At 34.4% G+C, this 19,389-nt stretch overlaps 1 protein-coding gene across 2 annotated transcripts in view; it reads right to left on the bottom strand.

Moving 5' to 3' along the window:
* LOC141453248 (protein obstructor-E-like) overlaps positions 1–14,306 on the bottom strand; it is a 35,353-nt gene extending 21,047 nt beyond the window's left edge. The window contains exon 1 of one of the 2 annotated variants that reach the window (XM_074126229.1): positions 14,145–14,306. In XM_074126229.1, the coding sequence (XP_073982330.1) occupies positions 14,145–14,196 (52 nt within the window). In that variant the 5' untranslated portion in view covers positions 14,197–14,306. The remainder of the gene's footprint in view (positions 1–14,144) is intronic. The other variant, XM_074126237.1, reaches the window with a different exon arrangement.
* Positions 14,307–19,389: the final 5,083 nt, after the last annotated feature.

Genomic DNA, 19,389 nt, shown 5'->3' with positions numbered 1-19,389 from the left:
CTTAGAATAAACATTTAATCTCTGTTGGAAACACTTCAATTGTGGAGTTTTGAAGTAAACTCCTTAACAAAAACTTACAGTTTAAAATGTTAAGTATAAGGGTTGATTAAACGCCAAAAGGTACACAAATCAGCAAGCACCCAACATTTCATTAATATTTAAGTAATTTTACTGCACTAATATTCATTAATATTTTTTAGAATTTATTAGATGTCACAGACCCTTATGCTGGCCACTTCATTTATAATATTTTTTTGTTATAATTATGATAAATCACACATACGTACATGCATGTTAAAGTAGAAAAAGACAAAGTTAGAGTAGGCTACTGTCTTGAATTCGTCTTACCGAAATATTCGTGAGCATAAATAACACACAGTTAATAACAAGTAGATAATTCAACAACAATTATTCATTTCTCAATTGTAATTTAATTCATCGTAGCAGTGGCGAAATGCGGGAGTCTCTAGAAATGCTGAAAATAAATCTTATCAGTTGCTGCCTAATTTTCCATATATTCGAGTTATCAAGCTCATAAGAGTTTCATTTTTATTTCAGTGCAAGTTATGTTAAGCCTTTAGCACTATTAGGAACTTTGATTAGAGAACAATTCTAGTTTTTTTTTTTTGGTGGGGAGCTGCAACGTCACCGTTCCAGATAGTCGATGAGGATTATTCCTTGCGAATCCCAAAAGACAGTCGCCATAATTTTTCCGGCCGAAGGAACGGTCTTCGCATTTTTTGGCGCAGATTCCCCCTTGGTAACCCATTGTTTAGATTGTTCTTTGGTCTCAGGAATGTAGTGATGTATCCATGTTTCATCCACAGTGACGAAACGACGCTTAAAGTCCTGCGGATTCTTCTGGAACAGCTGCAAACCGTCCTTGCAACACTTCACACGATTTCGTTTTTGGTCAAGCGTGAGCAATCGCGGCACCCATCTTGCGAATAGCTTTGTCATGTCCAAATGTTGATGCAAAATATTATGTACCCGTTCATTCGAGATGCCCACAACACTAGCAATCTCACGCACCTTCACTCTTCTGTCATCCATCACCATATCATCGATTTTATCAATGATTTCTGGAGTAGTAACCTCAACAGGGCGTCTAGAACGTTCAGCGTCACTTGTGCCCATATGGCCACTCCGAAAATTTTGAAACCACTTATAAACTGTTCTAATCGAAGGTGCAGAGTCACCATAATGTTTATCAAGCTTCTCTTTAGTCTCCTGAGGCGTTTTGCCTTTCATAAAGTAGTGTTTAATCAACACACGAAATTCTTTTTCGTCCATTTTTTGAAAATCACTCGACTTCCTCGATTCAAATGAATGCCAAACACAAAGAAATAGACCGATTTGGCTGAAACTTGGTGAGTGTTCTTCCAAGAGATGCTACTAACTAAACATAACCTCGATACGCGCCAGTAGTGCTATCTCTCTGACTTTGCACGGACTTTTCAAACGACCTTCGTATTTTGTGTTTCTATACAATTTTTGCCACGATGCAGCTAAATTTTTCTGCGACCCAGTGCCGGGTCGCGACCCACACTTTGGGAAACGCTGTAACAGTGTATGAGAGTATCTTCACATTTAGTAAACTTGAAGATAATACTTCAAACTCTATTCAGAAAAGGACCAACATTGTAAGTAATTACAGAGGAATATCTTTTATGGATTGTACTGCCAAGTTATTTTCTGGTTTGCTATTGTTGAGATTGCAATTGTGGATGGAGGAAAATAATGTTTTAAATGAATGTCAGGCGGGGTTTCGGATCGGATATTCTACTGTAGACAATATCTTTAATTTGCTTGGTTTAATTAAACTACAAACTCGTAAAAAAAGACAAAAAATGTACTGCTGTTTCATTGATTTTAAGGCTGCCTTCGATTCGCCTGATAGAAACTCATTATTTTATAAACTTTTTACATTAGGCGTGTCAAATAAATTTATAAATGCCTTTCAGGCTTTATACAAAAATACAGAATCATCTGTTTGGACCAGTAAAGGACTATCAGAAGCATTTGTTACGTCGGTGGGGTTGAGGCAGGGATGTTTACTCTCTCCTAGCCTTTTTTCTTTATTTATAAATGATTTCTATGATTTCATTGAAGGTGGTATTAGGATGGGGGGTGTGAATATCCGCTGTCTCATGTACGCTGATGATTTAGTTTTGGTAGCTCCTGAGCGAAAAGTCCTGCATATGATGATTAATAGGCTGGTGAGTTACTGTAATGCTTGGAATCTTGCAGTTAATTTAACAAAATCCAAAGTGATGGTATTCCGGAAGGGTGGGAGATTAGCAAATAATGAAAAATGGTACCTAGAAGGGAAAAGACTGGAAACTGTTAATTTCTACAATTATCTTGGTATTGGTCTTACCCCACTAGTAAATCTTAAACCACACTTTTTTGGATAAATTGCATAAGGCCAAGTTGGCGATAAATATCACTTACAGAAAGTTTATAAATGAAAATGTAATCCCCCTTACAAAAAAATTAGAAGTATATAATGCCGCAGTGCGTTCAGTTATTTGTTACGCAGGTCAGGTGTGGGGCCATAAAAATTTCGAGGAAGTAGAAAAGTTAAATCTATTTTTTATAAAGAAACTGTTTTCACTACCAGTCCATACCCCTCGATATATAGCTTACCTCGAATCTGATTTTCTGCCGATTTACTTCTACACTTTGCAGCTTCATTTTGATTATTTAAAGAAAGTGTTTGCAATGCCGAATACGAGATTGCCGAGAATCCTCGCACAGGAGATAATTAAATATAATATTTATTGGCACAAGGATAACCTTGATTTGTGCACCAAGTATGGTGTTACTTTTTCACATTATGATGACATTAATTTAGATGACATTCTCGCTAACCTTAAAACAGAATTTCGGAATGCGATGGTTGAGAGGGCAAATGAGTCCAGATTCCATTATCTATATAAAGATCTTATGCTGGATCCAGGAGGCAGGCGCTACATAAGTGATGTAAATAACTTGAACTTCATAAGAGTGATCTTTAAATTACGTGGGCAATTAATCTCTCTTAATAACAATGTAATTAGATTAGAGCAACAGAGACTATGTGCCCTGTGTAATAGAGAAGAACAGGAAGATTTGTATCACTATGTAGGTGTCTGTCCAGTACTGACCGAATATAGAATAAAATGGCTGGGGAAAAAGTATCTAACTCTTTCCGAAGTCATATTCCTGTTGAATGGTGGAGGATGGAAACAGTTATTTTATTACCACATTACCGCTTATAAGTATCGGGCCTTTCTCATTGCTGAATACAACAGCTAATAAATCAAGAAATATTACGTTTTTGTTGAATTTTGCCTATTTTTTGTTATTATTATTATTATTTTTTTTTTTTTTTTTTTTTGGCGCATCAACAGCTGAGGTCATTAGCGCCCGGAGCTTTTTCCAGTGCACTGCCGGCCTCCGGACAGTGTTCTCTCGTTACAGACAACACTGTCCATCACCGGACAGTGAGCTGTAAGAAGCTCCTAGGAAGAGAAAATCTAAGGGTCAGCTGCTGGATTCGAACCCGGGACCTCCGCGTGGGAGTCCAGTATGCTAACCTCATAGCTAATCCCTTCCCTTGTTATTATTATTATTTTTTATTTTATCAGTTATGTAAATATAGCAGCAACTCTAGGCTGACGGTAATTACCAAGCCGAAAATGCTTTTGTTTTTTTAGTAGCTTTTTAATTTGTAATATGATTGTACAAATATTTATCCAATAAAGCTATTCTATTCTATTCTATTCCATTCAGAAAAGGGACCACTTCCTGTCTGAAAAATTTATAAAAATTTCAATTTCATTGAACTGGACCAGCCAGAACTGCCTGAACAAGGATATTCCTAATAGTACTTTAAAATATAAGTTATCGTTCTGGTCTAAATGTATGCATTTAACATTCATAATTTAAAGAAAGTCGTTGGAGCCTTTTTCGAAAAACCAAATAAAAAAAAAACTGAACAATCGATTCAGTAAAGCCATTTACCTGGATTTTACTCTAAAACGTATTTTTGTCAAGGTCCCCGTGATTGTACAGAATCGATATGTCAAATTTTAAACTTAAATCGATAATTTTATAAAACAAATTTTATGGTTACAGTAAAAAAATGGGTTTTTTTTTTTAGGAAAATCGAATATCAAATATAATCGAACATAATATCAAATATCGATATCCAAAATCGAACACCTTGGTCGATTACATTTTCCTTTAGAGTAGGTAGCCATGTATGAAATTCAAATCAATTACAAACTTTACCAAACAATATAACAACACTAATACAGCACATAAAGCGCCAATCTCGCAAACATGGTAAATTTGTATTTACATAAATGTTAACGAATAATATTGCTGGTGGGGGGTGGGGGGACACCCAAAATGTTACATTGATTATGTAAACAAGGTGGAATACAAACTTTGTTTTGTCCGTCCCCTGTTTGTGCTGTCGTCAGGACAATTCGTGCAAATAAAGTTGATGACCTTTTGTGCTGATTGACCTTTTGTGTGGTAAAAATGTTAGCAAAAAAAAAAAGGGTTAAATTATTAGGATTTTATTGTCTTTAATTGACTACAAGCTCTAATAAAAGAAAATGGTATTTTCACGATCATGTTCAAAATTTTCTAAATTAAATTTCTTTTCCGGAAATACAAGATATGAATACGAATTCCCCCAAATAATAAAAAGTGCCTTTTTGTGTTCCTTCTTGTTCCGTTACACATGAACAAGGTTAGCTCCAAAAATAACAGTTTTCCGTTCACTGTCTGACCAGTTTCGTACTTTCATTCACTTTCAGAGGATGATCAATCAGTTTGGTTTAAAGAATTTGACTTCAACCATGTTTTACACAGAGATTAATCAAGCACTGATGATGGATGAAAGTAAAAAAACGAGTCAGGATTTCAGAACAAAAAAAAAAGAAAAACACACGTGTTAGAACGGATAACATCAGCACTATTCAGTACTGGTACTACCCTGATCCATTTTCAACATGGATCTATAATTTTATTAACTTTTTCCAGGTAAAGTCAGACCTTTACTAGAGAGTTTTTAACGAATATGCTATCATGTAAAGTGACCTTTCAATATGAAATAGAAATAGAAAAGAAATTTATTATTCTGGGACAATTGTCCCCTAAGAATAAATACAGGAACAAATAGAGGCCTTAACAGTTTGGCCTGTGATTATACAGAAAATAAATAAATAAATAAGTATTTATAAAAAGTGAAAACAGCAGAAATTAAGGAAGTAAATTAAAACAATTAGAATTTAGGAGGAAGCTGAATAGAAAGGAGATAACTGATTAGACGGGATTTAAAGATAGAAAGGGTAGGAGCACGGCGGACAGATGATGGCAAGGAGTTCCAGAGAGAGGTAGCACGTATTAGGAAGGACTTGTCAAAGGATGAGGTACGGTGAGAGGGAATATAGAGATCAGATGAGCGAGATCTAGTATTACGAGAATGGATGGAGGATTTAAACTTAAGGAGTTGAAAAAATAGGATGGCCTTTGAGAGACTGGATGACTTGAAAAAGGAAAGAAGCCAAAAGATATTGGCGGCGATAGACGCCACTTCAACTCATCGTAGCAGTGGCGAAATGCGGGAGTCTCTGGAAATGCTGAAAATAAATCTTTGAAGCAGTTGCTGCCTAATTTTCCATATATTCGAGTTATCAAGCTCATAAGAGTTTCATTTATATTTCAGTGCAAGTTATGTTAAGCCTTTAGCACTATTAGGAACTTTGATTAGAGAACAATTCTAGTTTTTTTTTTGGTGGGGAGCTGCAACGTCACCGTTTCTTGATATGTATCATTTCATTATAGGCTACATTATTAAATTCCTCTTTTTTTTCGTAAACATTCCAAGTTTCCGGAAAATTTAATAAGAGGAAATCGAGTGAGTGTATCGTGACTGAATTTCCCAGCATTATTCAGGATTATTTGATTATATAATTGAATAATAATTAGTGCTATCCAAGTTTAATTTGATTTCAGCTGGCCGGGCACAAATATATATATATACTCGTACACTGCTTCTAACACAATTAGGAGCTCATTCTAATGAATGTTTCGTTCTTATTTTTATTTTTGGAAGCCCAGTTACCCATTCTAGAGTTTCCATTCTTTCAAGCCTCATCCAAAGCCCTCTCTTTGAATATTCATTATTTGTCTTGAATCATAATTAGAGAAATGATCTCCTCCAAACAAAGGCATACATTTGTTTTCTCTCCAACGCTGAAGTTCTCTTGCTATCTCTTTTTTTTTTTTACCACAAATCCCATCTCTTTCAGTTCCTCCAATTCTCACCCCCCCTTCACCACTTCCACAGTTTTCTAAGACCAAAGTTTTTAATAAAAAGAAAAAGAAAATAAAAATTGTTACGAAACATGAGGCCCGTAATTAGGTTGTATCTGTTTAGATGATTCTGTATCTCATCACATTTTCTGTTCCAACAAATAATTTTGCAGATATTTTAATTTGTCTGTCCGTGTGTCTGCACAGCATCCAAGGCAACTCAAAAGAGAAAAATAACAAAACAAAATTTAAATACTTCGCTACAGGGTGTCCAAAATATAAGGTTTGTAGCCAAAAAACAAAAATAGGTCCCACGATTAAATTTTCTATAGTGGATTACAAATACACAAATCTAAAACTTTTTTTCTTTTCTCCTTCAAAACACATTTTTTCCCGGAAAATTCGATGTTTGGGGTATTTCCGGAAAAGAAATTAGGTTAGAATACTCTTTTAAAGTGCCAATTTTTTTTTCTTTGGTCCTTTCTCTTGTTAACTGCTAAAAAGAGTTAAATGTTTTACCGTAATCAATCTTGAAGAAAATTCCTCAAAAATGACATTAAAGAATTTTCCGTAAACTTTGTAAATATGTACAATACACATACAGATAGATTTGCAATTTTCTTTTGTTATTTTTTTGTGGAATCTTTTTAGTACAATGCCTCAAGTTTTGATTGAGGCTACACTATAAGGTTACATGGTCGGTTTTGCAAACTATGGCTGTGAGAATTACTATTTGGTAAAATATTACGTGTTTTTGAAGAATATTGAGTTCGAAACTTTGCTTATAGAGTGATAAGAGTGGTTGTGCCACAAGTTTTTACCGATTTGTAATATTATTATTTTTTTTTTGCCCACCATAATTTACTCTTTGCTTGGGGTTAAGCAAAATTTTAACAGTAGACAGATACGAGAGAAGGTTACGTCATAATATAATCCAATATTTAATATAATTTAATAATAAATTTTTAAAATTTTCAGGAATCAGTTTTATAGCTTCATTTCTTTTTATACCATCTGAGTCTCATCTGTATTAAATATCCAATTAGCTCAGGGTGCCCGCTACCATCTCATCTGCATATTTAATAACCATTTCGTTCTTCTTTTTTTTACAACCAAGGGTTTTAACGTTAAACGGTATCTTTTTTTTGTTCATTTATTAAAATCTAGAAGGATGATGTAAGAATGGTTTTGTTTTTTTAAGTTTCCTCCAGCATCCGTTATAAAGTCCGCTTTATACTTGGTGCTAATTTTCGCAGGCGCCACGGAAGCCGAGCGCTTAGAGGCTAGACCCGCAAAGCTAAGATGTATTGCGGTACTAGGCTATATTCCCTTTAATGGTTAATATGAGAAATTTATAGTAAAGTATGTTTGCTAGACGCCACGGTAGCCGAGCGGTTAGAGGCTAGACCCGCGAAGCTAAGATGTATTGCGGTACTAGGCTATATTCCCTTTAATGGTTAATATGAGAAATTTACAGTAAAGTATGTTTGCTAGTCGCCTCCGTCCATGACACCTAATTTGGTAGTTGGACGTAAAGTGCGCCTGAAAAAGCAGGCATTACTTTACTTACTTTATTTTTTCGTACATGCTAATTTTCGTAGGAAATAACTCTTTTGAGATTCACTGAGACCTTTAAAAATCTATCGTGAGCACATAGATTTGAAAACGAATTAACGTGTCAAAATTTCAAGTATGTTCTGGTTTATAGAAATTTGTAGATGTATGATTTTATATTACTCGGAATTTTAATTACTATCAAAACAAATATATGACAATATTCATTAAATCTTAGATATCTATTACATTATTTGCTGTTCTTTGAGACTTGGACTAGATAATTTAGATTGGTAGGTTAGCAAGGCGTGTAGAGGTCGCTTGTAATACAGTCTATAAACTTTCATGTCTTACATGCAATACAGATCTGTTATACAGTATTGCATAACTGGCCAGTTCTAATTACATTCATTGTTAGTAAGTCGGCCGTTCTAAATCTTTTAAAGTTATTTATAAATAAATAAATACTACATGAAAAACGAATATGGGGAGTTTAATCACAAGATTATCTCTTAGAGTAGTTTACGTAATGTTTTTTTTTAACTAAGAATGTTTACTTAAAAGATAGTTGATGTCAATATCATTTATATTCGCTTTAATGTAACCATTTTTGTGAAAATATTGTTAAAAAACCAATCTAAAACTAAGGTAATCTAATCATTGTCATTTCCGGAACGCTGATTTTTTCAAAATTGGAAATTTTGGTTACAACTTTAATCTTTTAATTATATTTAATAGTAAGGACCTCACATTACCCTAATTCCCTTCTCAAAAACGTACTGCTTGGGCCCAGTAAGAAAGTTGTAGGTCCCGATTTTGGGGAATATCTAAAGAAAACTGTGTAATTATTAAATGATCAGCAATTTGGTGATTCTGATTAATCCATATTTACTAAAAGTTTTATTCGAAAGTTCTCTGGGTGTTTTGTTGTATTTAATTACCATAGGATATACATGTGTGCATACGTCACTGACAGAAAGAGGAGGGACCTATTCTTAAAACCACTTTTACCACTTCCGGTGTCTCAAAAGGGATAATCCTGGTGGAAATTCAATATAGGAAATTTGTCTTTGTCTTTGTCCCAATACTTATTCTGGAGTTGGACAGGAGAGAAGATTTTTTTGCTTCCGTTGTATTTCCAGTTCCCCTTTTTTCGGAACAGTATGGTAGGAGGTGACAGTAGATGTATGCAGGCTAGTGAATTCCTTTAGTTAGTGACTTGATTGTGAAGGCAGGTTAAGAAAGATCTGATGCTGAAATCGTTGTAGTACTTCCGAGAGCTATGACTGAAGATGCAGTAAAACTTTTAAAGTTCCAAGCATGATTGTCGTCTCTTTTGTAATTCTGCATAACAAACGCCCATCATTATTATTAACAATTGTCTGTGGTAAAATTGACCTTATTATAGTGAATCTCAGTGAACTTCAATGCACAGTTTCGCTCAGAAATCTGGTCTGGACCAAATCACTCATATTCATTCATGGTTCTATATTATATATTCTGTATTGAATATTATTCATGCATGCATGTTTTCGTGAGTAAAATAATTTAGAATTTATGCTAAAAACGTCAGTCAATTTATTTGGCGTTATCAATTTGATATCTATTCGAACATTAGTTTTGCTCCAATTGCACTGTTTAGTTTCATTATGCAGTATTAACATGCCATTAATTGCATTTATAATTAGCTAGGGATTATCTAATTATAATGCTAATTTATTTAGGATTCTCTCAAGGATTATTGTATCTGTTTTAAAATAAATATGAAACTAAATTAAGCTAGAAATACATAAAATTATAAATTAGGTGTGTCTACCAACGAAATATATGAGGTGGTAAACTCATGGTTAGCTTATACTGCAGTTTACATTTTACTTATACTGCAGTTGGCCTAAAACTTATCACAACTTCAAGAGTAATTACTTTTGAAATGCTCTGGCTTTTGATTATTCATCCGTACTTAATTATGAAGTAAGAGAACTTCATTAGTTTACTTCTTAGAATCGATTATCTTTTGAGGAACGTTTGCTGGTAGAATTTTCCAGCAATTAAGAAAATAAGTTTTCAAAATTTTCCTAGTTTTCTTTTTTCTCAGTAATTAATAAATAATATTGTGGAAAAGTTTTTAATTGCTCTTCTTGACGATAAAAGAACGCTTCATTGAGATGAAAATAAATTTTCTATATTGAATTTCACTGGAAATATCTGTTTTTCAGGTCTCCTAAGTGGAGGAAGTTATATAGAATTTCCTTCTAAAGTATAATTTCAGATTATTCTACGATTCTACCTTTTATATATTATTAATAGTTACGAAAATGTTGCGTTTGAAGAAATTATATCATAAATAATGCTTTTTCTGAATGAATTTTTCACTTTTCTTGGATTTCCTTCAAAATGGCTTACAAGATTTTCCTCTAATTTTCCTTTTTACATTGCACATATTTAAATCTAAACCTTTTAATTGATTTATTATTATTTTCTTTTAGAAAAAAATTATTTTCGATTTTGAGCTTGATCCGAAATATGATTTTGGTATAATGTACAGTTTTACGAACTCCGGAAATGTATAAAATCAGTACTTGATAACTGCAGCTAGATAAATTCGAGTGGGTGTTCAAAAATTACAAAAAAAAATTATTTAAGAATGGATTCTAAGGATGCTGGACGAAGGACAAAACCTTATTACCCGAACAGTTAGTGGTGTTGCCGCACTCCCAGATATACTTGACTCAAGTCACAGAAAAACCACATTTGGCGCGAAATTCAAAGTTTTTTTGTTTTAAAAAAATAGTAATTGTGGGGGAAAGGGAGGGTGGGCCCTCACCAGATTTGTATTTGTATGGTCTGTAAATCATCGATACCTAGAGCCCTTGCTTGAAATTAACTGACAGCTTAACAAGTTCGCTCTGAAAATTATCGATTGGATACGGAAAACGTTTTGTGCACTAAAACTACTACAGAACACGCTGTAACCGTTCTATTTCCGTCTTCTGTTACCAAGGAAGGAAATAACTAGCCTTACTTTGCTCAAATATTCACTAATTTCTGTGACTGGGGTGGCGTCACGAAAAGGTGTCTAAAGGAAGTAGTTTTTACTGTTAAATTTGTAGTCTGGGACACCTACATCGCCTATAGAATTATCGTTCGGCATCCTACTCTAGGCCAACTATCCTGATATGATATCCTGTGATTAAAAACAAATTTTTGAAATGATAATCGCCTATTTTTTCACGCTGCCTTTACCTACAACTACCAAATTAGGTGCCGTGGACGGAGGCGACTAACAAACATACTTTCCTGCAAAATTTCCCATATTAACCATTAAAGGTATAGATCGAGGAATATAGCCTAGTACCGCAATACATCTTAGCTTTGCGGGTCTAGCCTCTAACCGCTCGGCCAACGTGGCGTCTAAATTTTATATTTATTTCTATTTTAACCACATAGTGAGAAAACATGTTTCATGAATCACCATGAAAATATTAAAAAGATTTAGAGAAATCGTGGAAAACTAGCAATTCATGCCTTTTTTTTGCTATACAGGTGGCAAGACTGTACAATAATGACACATTAGAGAACAAATAATGTTCACTGATGATAAAGGACAATACATTTGGGAAAAATAGAAATTAAAACTTTTGATTAGACCAAGTCAATGAAGGGTCAAGACTTTAAACTCTCCTCAGCCTTTGATTTGGCTACAGAGATCGTTTCGCCGATGATGAAAACTTCCGTTAGAAATACATTAAACAATTCACTACACAATATTCGGCAAAAGACAAAAAAACAGTAAAACTAATATCCGCCATAATACAAAACTACAAAAAAAAAAAAATCTTCATCACTGTCATCTAACCCCCATTTATATGAATCAGCTGATTTAACTTATTATTTACTAATTTCATATTGAAACCTCCCCTAATATAACCTAGAATTAAATACTTTAATTGAGTAGGGTTCACTAAACACACAATACCTGTTTCGTGAAATTCTTAAATAATTGATTTTCTGTAGACCGATTAATTTCTGTACCAGTTTATTATTTTGCAATCAAATTTTTTTATTAAAAATGAGCGCTCGGAACAAACAGACTGACAAATTAATGCACTTTAAACAAAACAAAACAAAAAATTAAGCGATAGTTGCAATCCGGGGCTTTCATTGGTTATAAAACTATATAGATCCAGTATTTGAACGTGTTTTTCAAATAAATATGTCCTAATAGGAAGGGGTTTTGGTGAATGTAAAACTTTTTTTTATTATTATTATTATGGGGAGCCTGGTTTGAAATCCGTCAAGGTGATCAGGCTACTTATAACTGGATTTTACTTAAAGGTAACAGTTAACAAAAACAAAAAAATTAAAAGGAATAAAATTGTCTCGGCTTCCAGCAGACAGACAGACAGACATGGTTGCATATTCAGAACTATTATTGCAATAAAATACTAGTTCAGAGAGGGTTAACAATGGCTGATGAATTATACAGTAAAAAAAGGAAGAAGTTGGTAACAAAAAAAGAAAAAAGAATCGTCGTCACGTGCGTCTGTTCAAGGAGAATTTGTTAAAGGCAAAAATAAATAAGTAAAGGCACTTGCATATAACAAAAGTTGACGTAATAAATCTTTTGTTAAAGAAAATAAAGTAGGCTCTATTATTATCATTAACAAACTACTTTCACAGTAACTGAATTTTTAAAAAAAAAATTTTTATAGCTTTACTTTTAAAAGGTATTTTGTATTAATCGATTAATAAATTCGATTATGCTGAAGTTAATCGTAGAAAACTTCATACTACTTAATTTGTCGATATGATGCCCATCGATAGTTACTTTTTCGATAAAAATCGGCACTAACAAGAAGTGCGCTATTTAATCGATTTGCTAGCAAAAGTTCGGTATTATAAGAGTTATCTTCTTAAGATGATCGAGTAACTTGTCGTTCTAAAGTACTATTTTCTTTCAATACTATCTGTAAACAGTCTAACACCAAAACGGCAAAAAATCACTGATTGAACTTATTTTGATATTTCGTCCAAAGTACGAGTACAACTGGGGGTACGAGTACAACTATAAATTTCTCATATTAACCATTAAAGGTATAGACTGGGTGTATAGCCTAGTACCGCAATACATCTTAGCTTTGCGGGTCTAGCCTCTAACCGCTCGACTATCGTGGCGACTAGCAAACATACTTTACTGTAAATTTCTCATATTAACCATTAAAGGTATAGACTGGGAATATAGCCTAGTACCGCAATACATCTTAGCTTTGCGAGTCAAGCCTATAACCGCTCGGCTATAATGCTATCTAGCCAACATACTTTACTGCAAAATTTCTCATATTAACCATTAAAGGTATAGACTGGGAATATAGCCTAGTACCGCAATACATCTTAGCTTTGCGGGTCTATCCTCTAACCGCTCGGCTACCAAGTCGCCTAACTTATACTATTTTTTTTAGCTTAAACAAAGAAGATGATCAGGATTTCCACAAATAATGTAACTAAAATATTGAAACTGTGACTAACACGGCTGGTTTTGTGAAAATAAACTGACGAAAAATGTGAATTTCCTGAACAGTTTCTTCCAAATTTCTGTATGATTTTTCACGAAAACCAATTTCATCTCTACTTTTAACTTGAATTAAAAAAAACTTCTATTTGAACCCTTTCTTTTTTGTTTTCCTGGAAAATTTTTTTTTTAGGGCAGTCTGTGTAGTTAGGGAGAGTGGTGCGGGGGGTAAGATTTCCTTTAAAGTGTCATTATCACTTAATGGAAATTTAAGCGGATCACTTGAGCGTAAGTGAGATACTCGAGAACAATTTATTTTCCGGTTTCATAGACGACTTTGATTTCTAATGCTTTTCATTAAAGTTTATTTTACAAAGAAGTTCTGGGGCACGTCGATCTTTAAACCAACTTTTTAATAAATCAATTAATAGAAATTCCAAGTTGGGAGAATAACTTGACTAGAATAAAGTAATAAAAGGGTTCATGCTAGTTTTTTTTGTTATTCTATTGAATTTTTACTTTCCCTCTGCTCCTTGTTTCGGTTTGTATCTACGTAGAGGTTGAGCGTAACAAAGGACAGTTCTCCTGCTTTGTTACGTTGCAACAAAAAAAAAAATAGTTGCACACCTTTTCCCCAATGAAAAGACCTTGAATAATTGAACAATATTATGGTTTTTTTTAAATGATATTAAAAAACATTAGATCATGTTTTAAAGTAATAATAATATTGTCTACTAAAAAAAAAAATTATGATAATGGTACATACCCGTTTGTAAGACTGTGGCACATACGAAAACCGAAACGGCTGCGAGGTACATGCTGTTGGTTGGACGATGCCAAACTGACTGGTTCCACAGATCTAGTTTGTAGACAGAGTGAGGTTTTGTCCTGTGTGTATGTAAGTGCGCGCTAGTGTGTTAGTAAGGCCGCTGGGTAGCCACTCTGGAACACTCTCACTTTTAGCCGTGTATTTCCAGTCGTCGTTCGACAAGCTACAGCACTACCAATTGGCCCCCAGCGTAAGTAGCAACAAACTCGAAGCGAATTTATTCAAAAAGGAAAAAAAAGGCGAGGCGTTAAAACGAACGATAATATAATATTGAGGCGAATGTCAGGTTTTAAATGATGGGCTGGGTGTGGTGGGGTGGAAGAGGGTTAAGATTCTGGTGAGGCGGTGAGAGAGAGAGAGAGAGATAGATCTAGAGAGAGCGGGGGAGAGAGAGGAGAAACTGCCACTTGCGCAAGTTCGCCCCCACTACCCACCCGCCAGTCTAGCCGCCTTCCCCTCCTTGGAAACCCCTTAATGTCTACATTGCAATATATATCTCTAGCCCACCCCTTAAGCCAATTATTTCACCTACACAACTGTATCTACTTTCTGTTCATAGCCATTTCTTTCCGTTTATGTGTCTATAAGACCGTTTGTTAATACCTTATTGCAAATGTTCGCTCGCGCGGAGTTTTTTTTTTCCAATTAAGTGGTATTTGAAGAATCAGATGACATGTCCATGTTCGAACTTACACTTTTTATTTTAGGAAACATTTTTGAGACATATTAAATTCTCGCTAACATAATCAAGTGACCATTAAACAGAAATGGCACCTTAGAGAACGGGAATCCGGCCTCACAATTTTACTAAAAAAAAAAATTATCCAAAATAAAAGTTATTAATTTATTATAAGTAGCGGTTAGAGGCTAGACCCGCAAAGCTAAGATGTATTGCGGTACTAGGCTATATTCCCAGTCTATACCTTTAATGGTTAATATGAGAAATTTATAGTAAAGTATGTTTGCTAGTCGCCACGGTAGCCGAGCTGTTAGAGGCTAGACCCGCAATGCTAAGATGTATTGCGGTACTAGGCTATATTCCCAGTCTATACCTTTAATGGTTAATATGAGAAATTTATGGTAAAGTATGTTTGCTAGTCGCCACGGTAGCCGAGCTGTTAGAGGCTAGACCCGCAAAGCTACGAGCTCGTAAGATGCATTGCGGTACTAGGCTATATTCCCCGGTCTATACCTTTAAAGGTTAATAAAAGAAATTTATAGTAAAGTATGTTTGCTAGTCGCCTCCGTCCACGACACCTAATTTGGTAGTATTTTGTCGTAAAGCCCGCCTGAAAAAATAGGCTTTAGTTTAAGAATACGAGTAAGTATTGATACAAATTGATGTATGACGTGGTAGTTTTGGTTTTTTCAGTCATTCTTAAACTGTTTTTTGTCCTAGTCGATTGGATATTGTCCAGCTTCCCAAGTTTGAATGTTATCTGTTCAGTCCTGCCTTAGGAATTACCTAATTGTGACTGTTTCCAGTTCGCTTATATGTTAAACATTACGTTTAAAGCCACTATGTTTCCGCCTGGACGATAGGCATATTTTGAAGTATCAGCACACATCAAAAGTTCTCTTGGTATGGAGGGATAGTGAAGTCAAGAGCATAGACGCCACGATAGAGTTATCTGCAAGTTCGGCAGACTTTTCTGGATTTCACTGTGATATGTGGAGTCCAGGTTAATCTCGTCTCGAGTTCTATGTCAAGATTAGTTTTCAATTTGTCTGACCTTTGCCATTTTACGTCAGTTATTAAATTAAGGTTGCGTAGAGTCTCCGGATGGAAAAGATTTTGACCTAAGTCTTCTATAAATTTATGTAACATAAGTAATGGAATATAGCCTAGTACCGCAATACATCTTAGCTTTGCGGGTCTAGCCTCTAACCGCTCGGCTACCGTGGCGCCTGATACATTTATGAATATATTTCAATTATAGAACCCGTCAATTATTTTCTCTAAAAACGTTGGAGTGTTATTATTGATTCAGAAAGTTGGTTATGACGTGATTATCGCCTGAGTAAGTTGTAAGAACAGGGGTGCTGAATGAGGGAATGAAGGAGATTGTAAAAAGGATGGATATTTAGTACTGAGCCGTGAGTAATCCTCTTGACTGATCCGGGTAGTTTTGGTACAATTTATTTTCACCTCAACTGTCTCTTTCGCATGAAGGACGTTAGCATTGAGGTGTGAAGATTGAGTCTAAATGTATGGAATGCAGAATCAACGTCAAGAAATACAACTATTGAACATAGTTCTCTGTTCCGCCCACTATTTGTTCAGTTATTATTTTTTTTAGTCGTTCAGTTGCAGAATATAATTTCCTAAAGCGAATTTGATTATAATTTAAACGTGTATATCACCCAGTTACACTAAATTCGTAACTATACAATTAACAGCTTTAAATTAGAATAGAGTTGGAACATAAATGTTTATTAAGTAAATAATGATACCATGAATGTTCATGTTTTGTATTCATGCTCTGACGGAAGTTAGTAAAGTTACTGAACAGTTATCTCAAAGTTTGTCGTAACTGAGTTAAAATTGTCACTTACTTAAACTGTTTTTTTTTTTTTTGAAGTCCCATAAGTTGTGGGGGGAAAAAAACACCAGTTGAGGAAGTCCATAACGGAAAGAAATTGATATAAATGAAAGTTTTTTTGTTTTTTATCTCAGAAAAGCGGAAACTCCTTTTAGTAGACTTCAATTTCCGTTTTTGGCAATTTCAGAATTACAGTAACACAGATAAACGTTCTTAAACCGTATGGGACACTTTATTCACATGGGGCTTTAGATGGCAGCGCATATCCACCATCTCCTTTCCCAGGGTTGGGAGCCATTTTCGAGGGAATCATAAGCATAAACCATTTTAGTAAAAGTGGTACTTCCGGATTGTAGATTTCCGGTGATTTTTCGTTTTTTCTTTTAGTCGTATTATTCACACATAGACCATTTTCTGTAAACATTTCCGGTAAAAACACGATTACGAATATTAGATATCATCGCAATACATTTCTAATTAAAGTACGTAAAAATAGTTTATATCCTAATCTCTTATTTTATATAATATAAAAAAACATTTTTATAGTGAAAGGGTGAACGCTGTTATAGGGAGAATAGAACATTAGACAGGATGTGAACAACACGCTGTGGTGGTACACGTGGTTTTTATTGAATGTTACATTTCACCATAAAAAAAATAAGAAATGGTTTTAATATCTGTTATTCAGGAAATTTTATTGTACTTATATTTCCTTTTTTTAAGTGGTTTTAATAAAAATCTGGTAATTTATGGAGATTCTAGAATTTTATATTGCTTTTTCATCTTTTTTTTCTTATTGATGCTCCTAGTTGCTCAAAGAAAATCTGTTACAAAAAAAAGTCCCGCAATTTTCTTTAACCTTTGAATAGAAAAAAAGATAAAAAACGCTAAAAAATTAAATATTAAAAAAGGAAGTTCTAAAATCTGAATATTGTTAGTTTTAATATTTGGAAATTGAATAAATATAAGATTTAGAAGGTTGAGATTGGTAGTAAGAGAATGTTACATCGCAGCAGATATTTCTTTCTTTGTGAGCGCTACAAAATGCGGAAATGACAGGAGATTCTAAAGAACATTTCTTCCGCAGAAATCTGCCACAATCTTACTGACATACTTACAAGAAGTATTCTCTCGTTGCCTCCTTGGTTAAATGTTTGCAGAACGTGCCTTTCTTGTTAAGAGGAAGACATCTCTCACCCTCTCTCACTCTCTCTCTCTCTATCTAGGATTTTCTCTCTCTCTCGCCCGCTTCCTGTCTTCATCCTTCGGCGCCATTTTTTTGTTTACAGTTTTCCATCCTAGCTATACAGTTTTTTTAATATTGCAGTTATGGGATGAAAAATTCATTGTCCATTCCAGAAAATCAAATACTGTGCTATTCCAGGAAATTGGTTTCTTTATTGCTCTAAAATTGCTGGTATGTTTTCATTTAGGGGATATAGAATTTCACTGAGATATTAGATTGAGCAAAAAAGCTGGAAAACTGTATTAAAATATGGAAGATTAAATTTTCCACCCAATCTTTGGTCCTTTTGGAGTCTGAGTTTGTTTTCGCAATAAACTACCGAGCAGATCCTTGGAAATTAAATTTAGCTCTTTATAAAGATAAATTCATTCTATATTTAAGAATGAGTACATATTTATCGTCTAAATTGAAATTTAATTTCTAACTAAAAAGTGAAGTAAAGTAATGCCTATTTTTTCAGGCGCACTTTAGTCCAACTTCCAAATTAGGTGTCGTGGATGGAGGCGACTAGCAAACTTACTTTTACTATAAATTTCTCATAATAACCATTAAAGGTATAGACTGGGAATATAGTCTTGTACCGCAATACATCTTAGCTTTGCGGGTCTAGCCTCTAACCGCTCGGCTATCATGGCGCCTAGCAAACATACTTTACTGCAAATTTCTCATATTAACCATTAAAGGTATAGACTGGGAATATAGCCTAGTACCGCAATACACCTTAGCATTGCGGGTCTAGCCTCTAACCGCTCGGCTATCATGGGCCCTAGCAAACATACTTTACTATAAATTTCTCATATTAATCATTAAAGGTATAGACTGGGAATATAGCCTAGTACCGCAATACACCTTAGCATTGCGGGTCTAGCCTATAACCGCTCGGCTATTGTGGCGCCCAATTTCTAACTATATCTGCCGCTAATCGCCAGTTTATCGTATTTCTGTCTGGTTTCGGACTTTCATTCATCGTCATAGGTAGATTTCATTTGTTTTTGTCATCAAGTAGTGTGAGAAGTTTATCCACCAAGGCAAAAAAAAAAAGAAAAACTGGGAAATTATTAAACGTAGAACGAAGTGAAAGTTCATAGAAAGAGAGAGAAAAATGCGAGTTAAAAGTAACATTGTGGTTTCCTTGCAATTATAGAACAAACCAGCTGGTTCGTCCCTCATGTCTGTCCGTCTGTGATAATGAGTCTCGCTCCAAATAACCACAAATATCCATGCATTAATTCGGTGTTGTGTGTTGTTGAATATTTCGCATATTTTTTGACGTTCACTGTTCACCATTTATTGCCAGTTTTTTGTATGTTAACTTTTTTTACCCATTACTTTCTGTTTCTTACTGTTAGATAAAGTGTTGCAATTGTGCAGATTTTTGATTACGTTTTTTTAA

Source organism: Rhodnius prolixus, unplaced genomic scaffold (assembly GCF_049639745.1).
Source record: "Rhodnius prolixus isolate KJV_2025 unplaced genomic scaffold, Rpr scaffold_1, whole genome shotgun sequence".
NCBI classification, from domain to species: Eukaryota; Metazoa; Arthropoda; class Insecta; order Hemiptera; family Reduviidae; genus Rhodnius; species Rhodnius prolixus.
The sequence above is the reverse complement of the archived record's forward strand: the minus strand, read 5'-3'. Positions and strand labels throughout refer to the sequence as shown.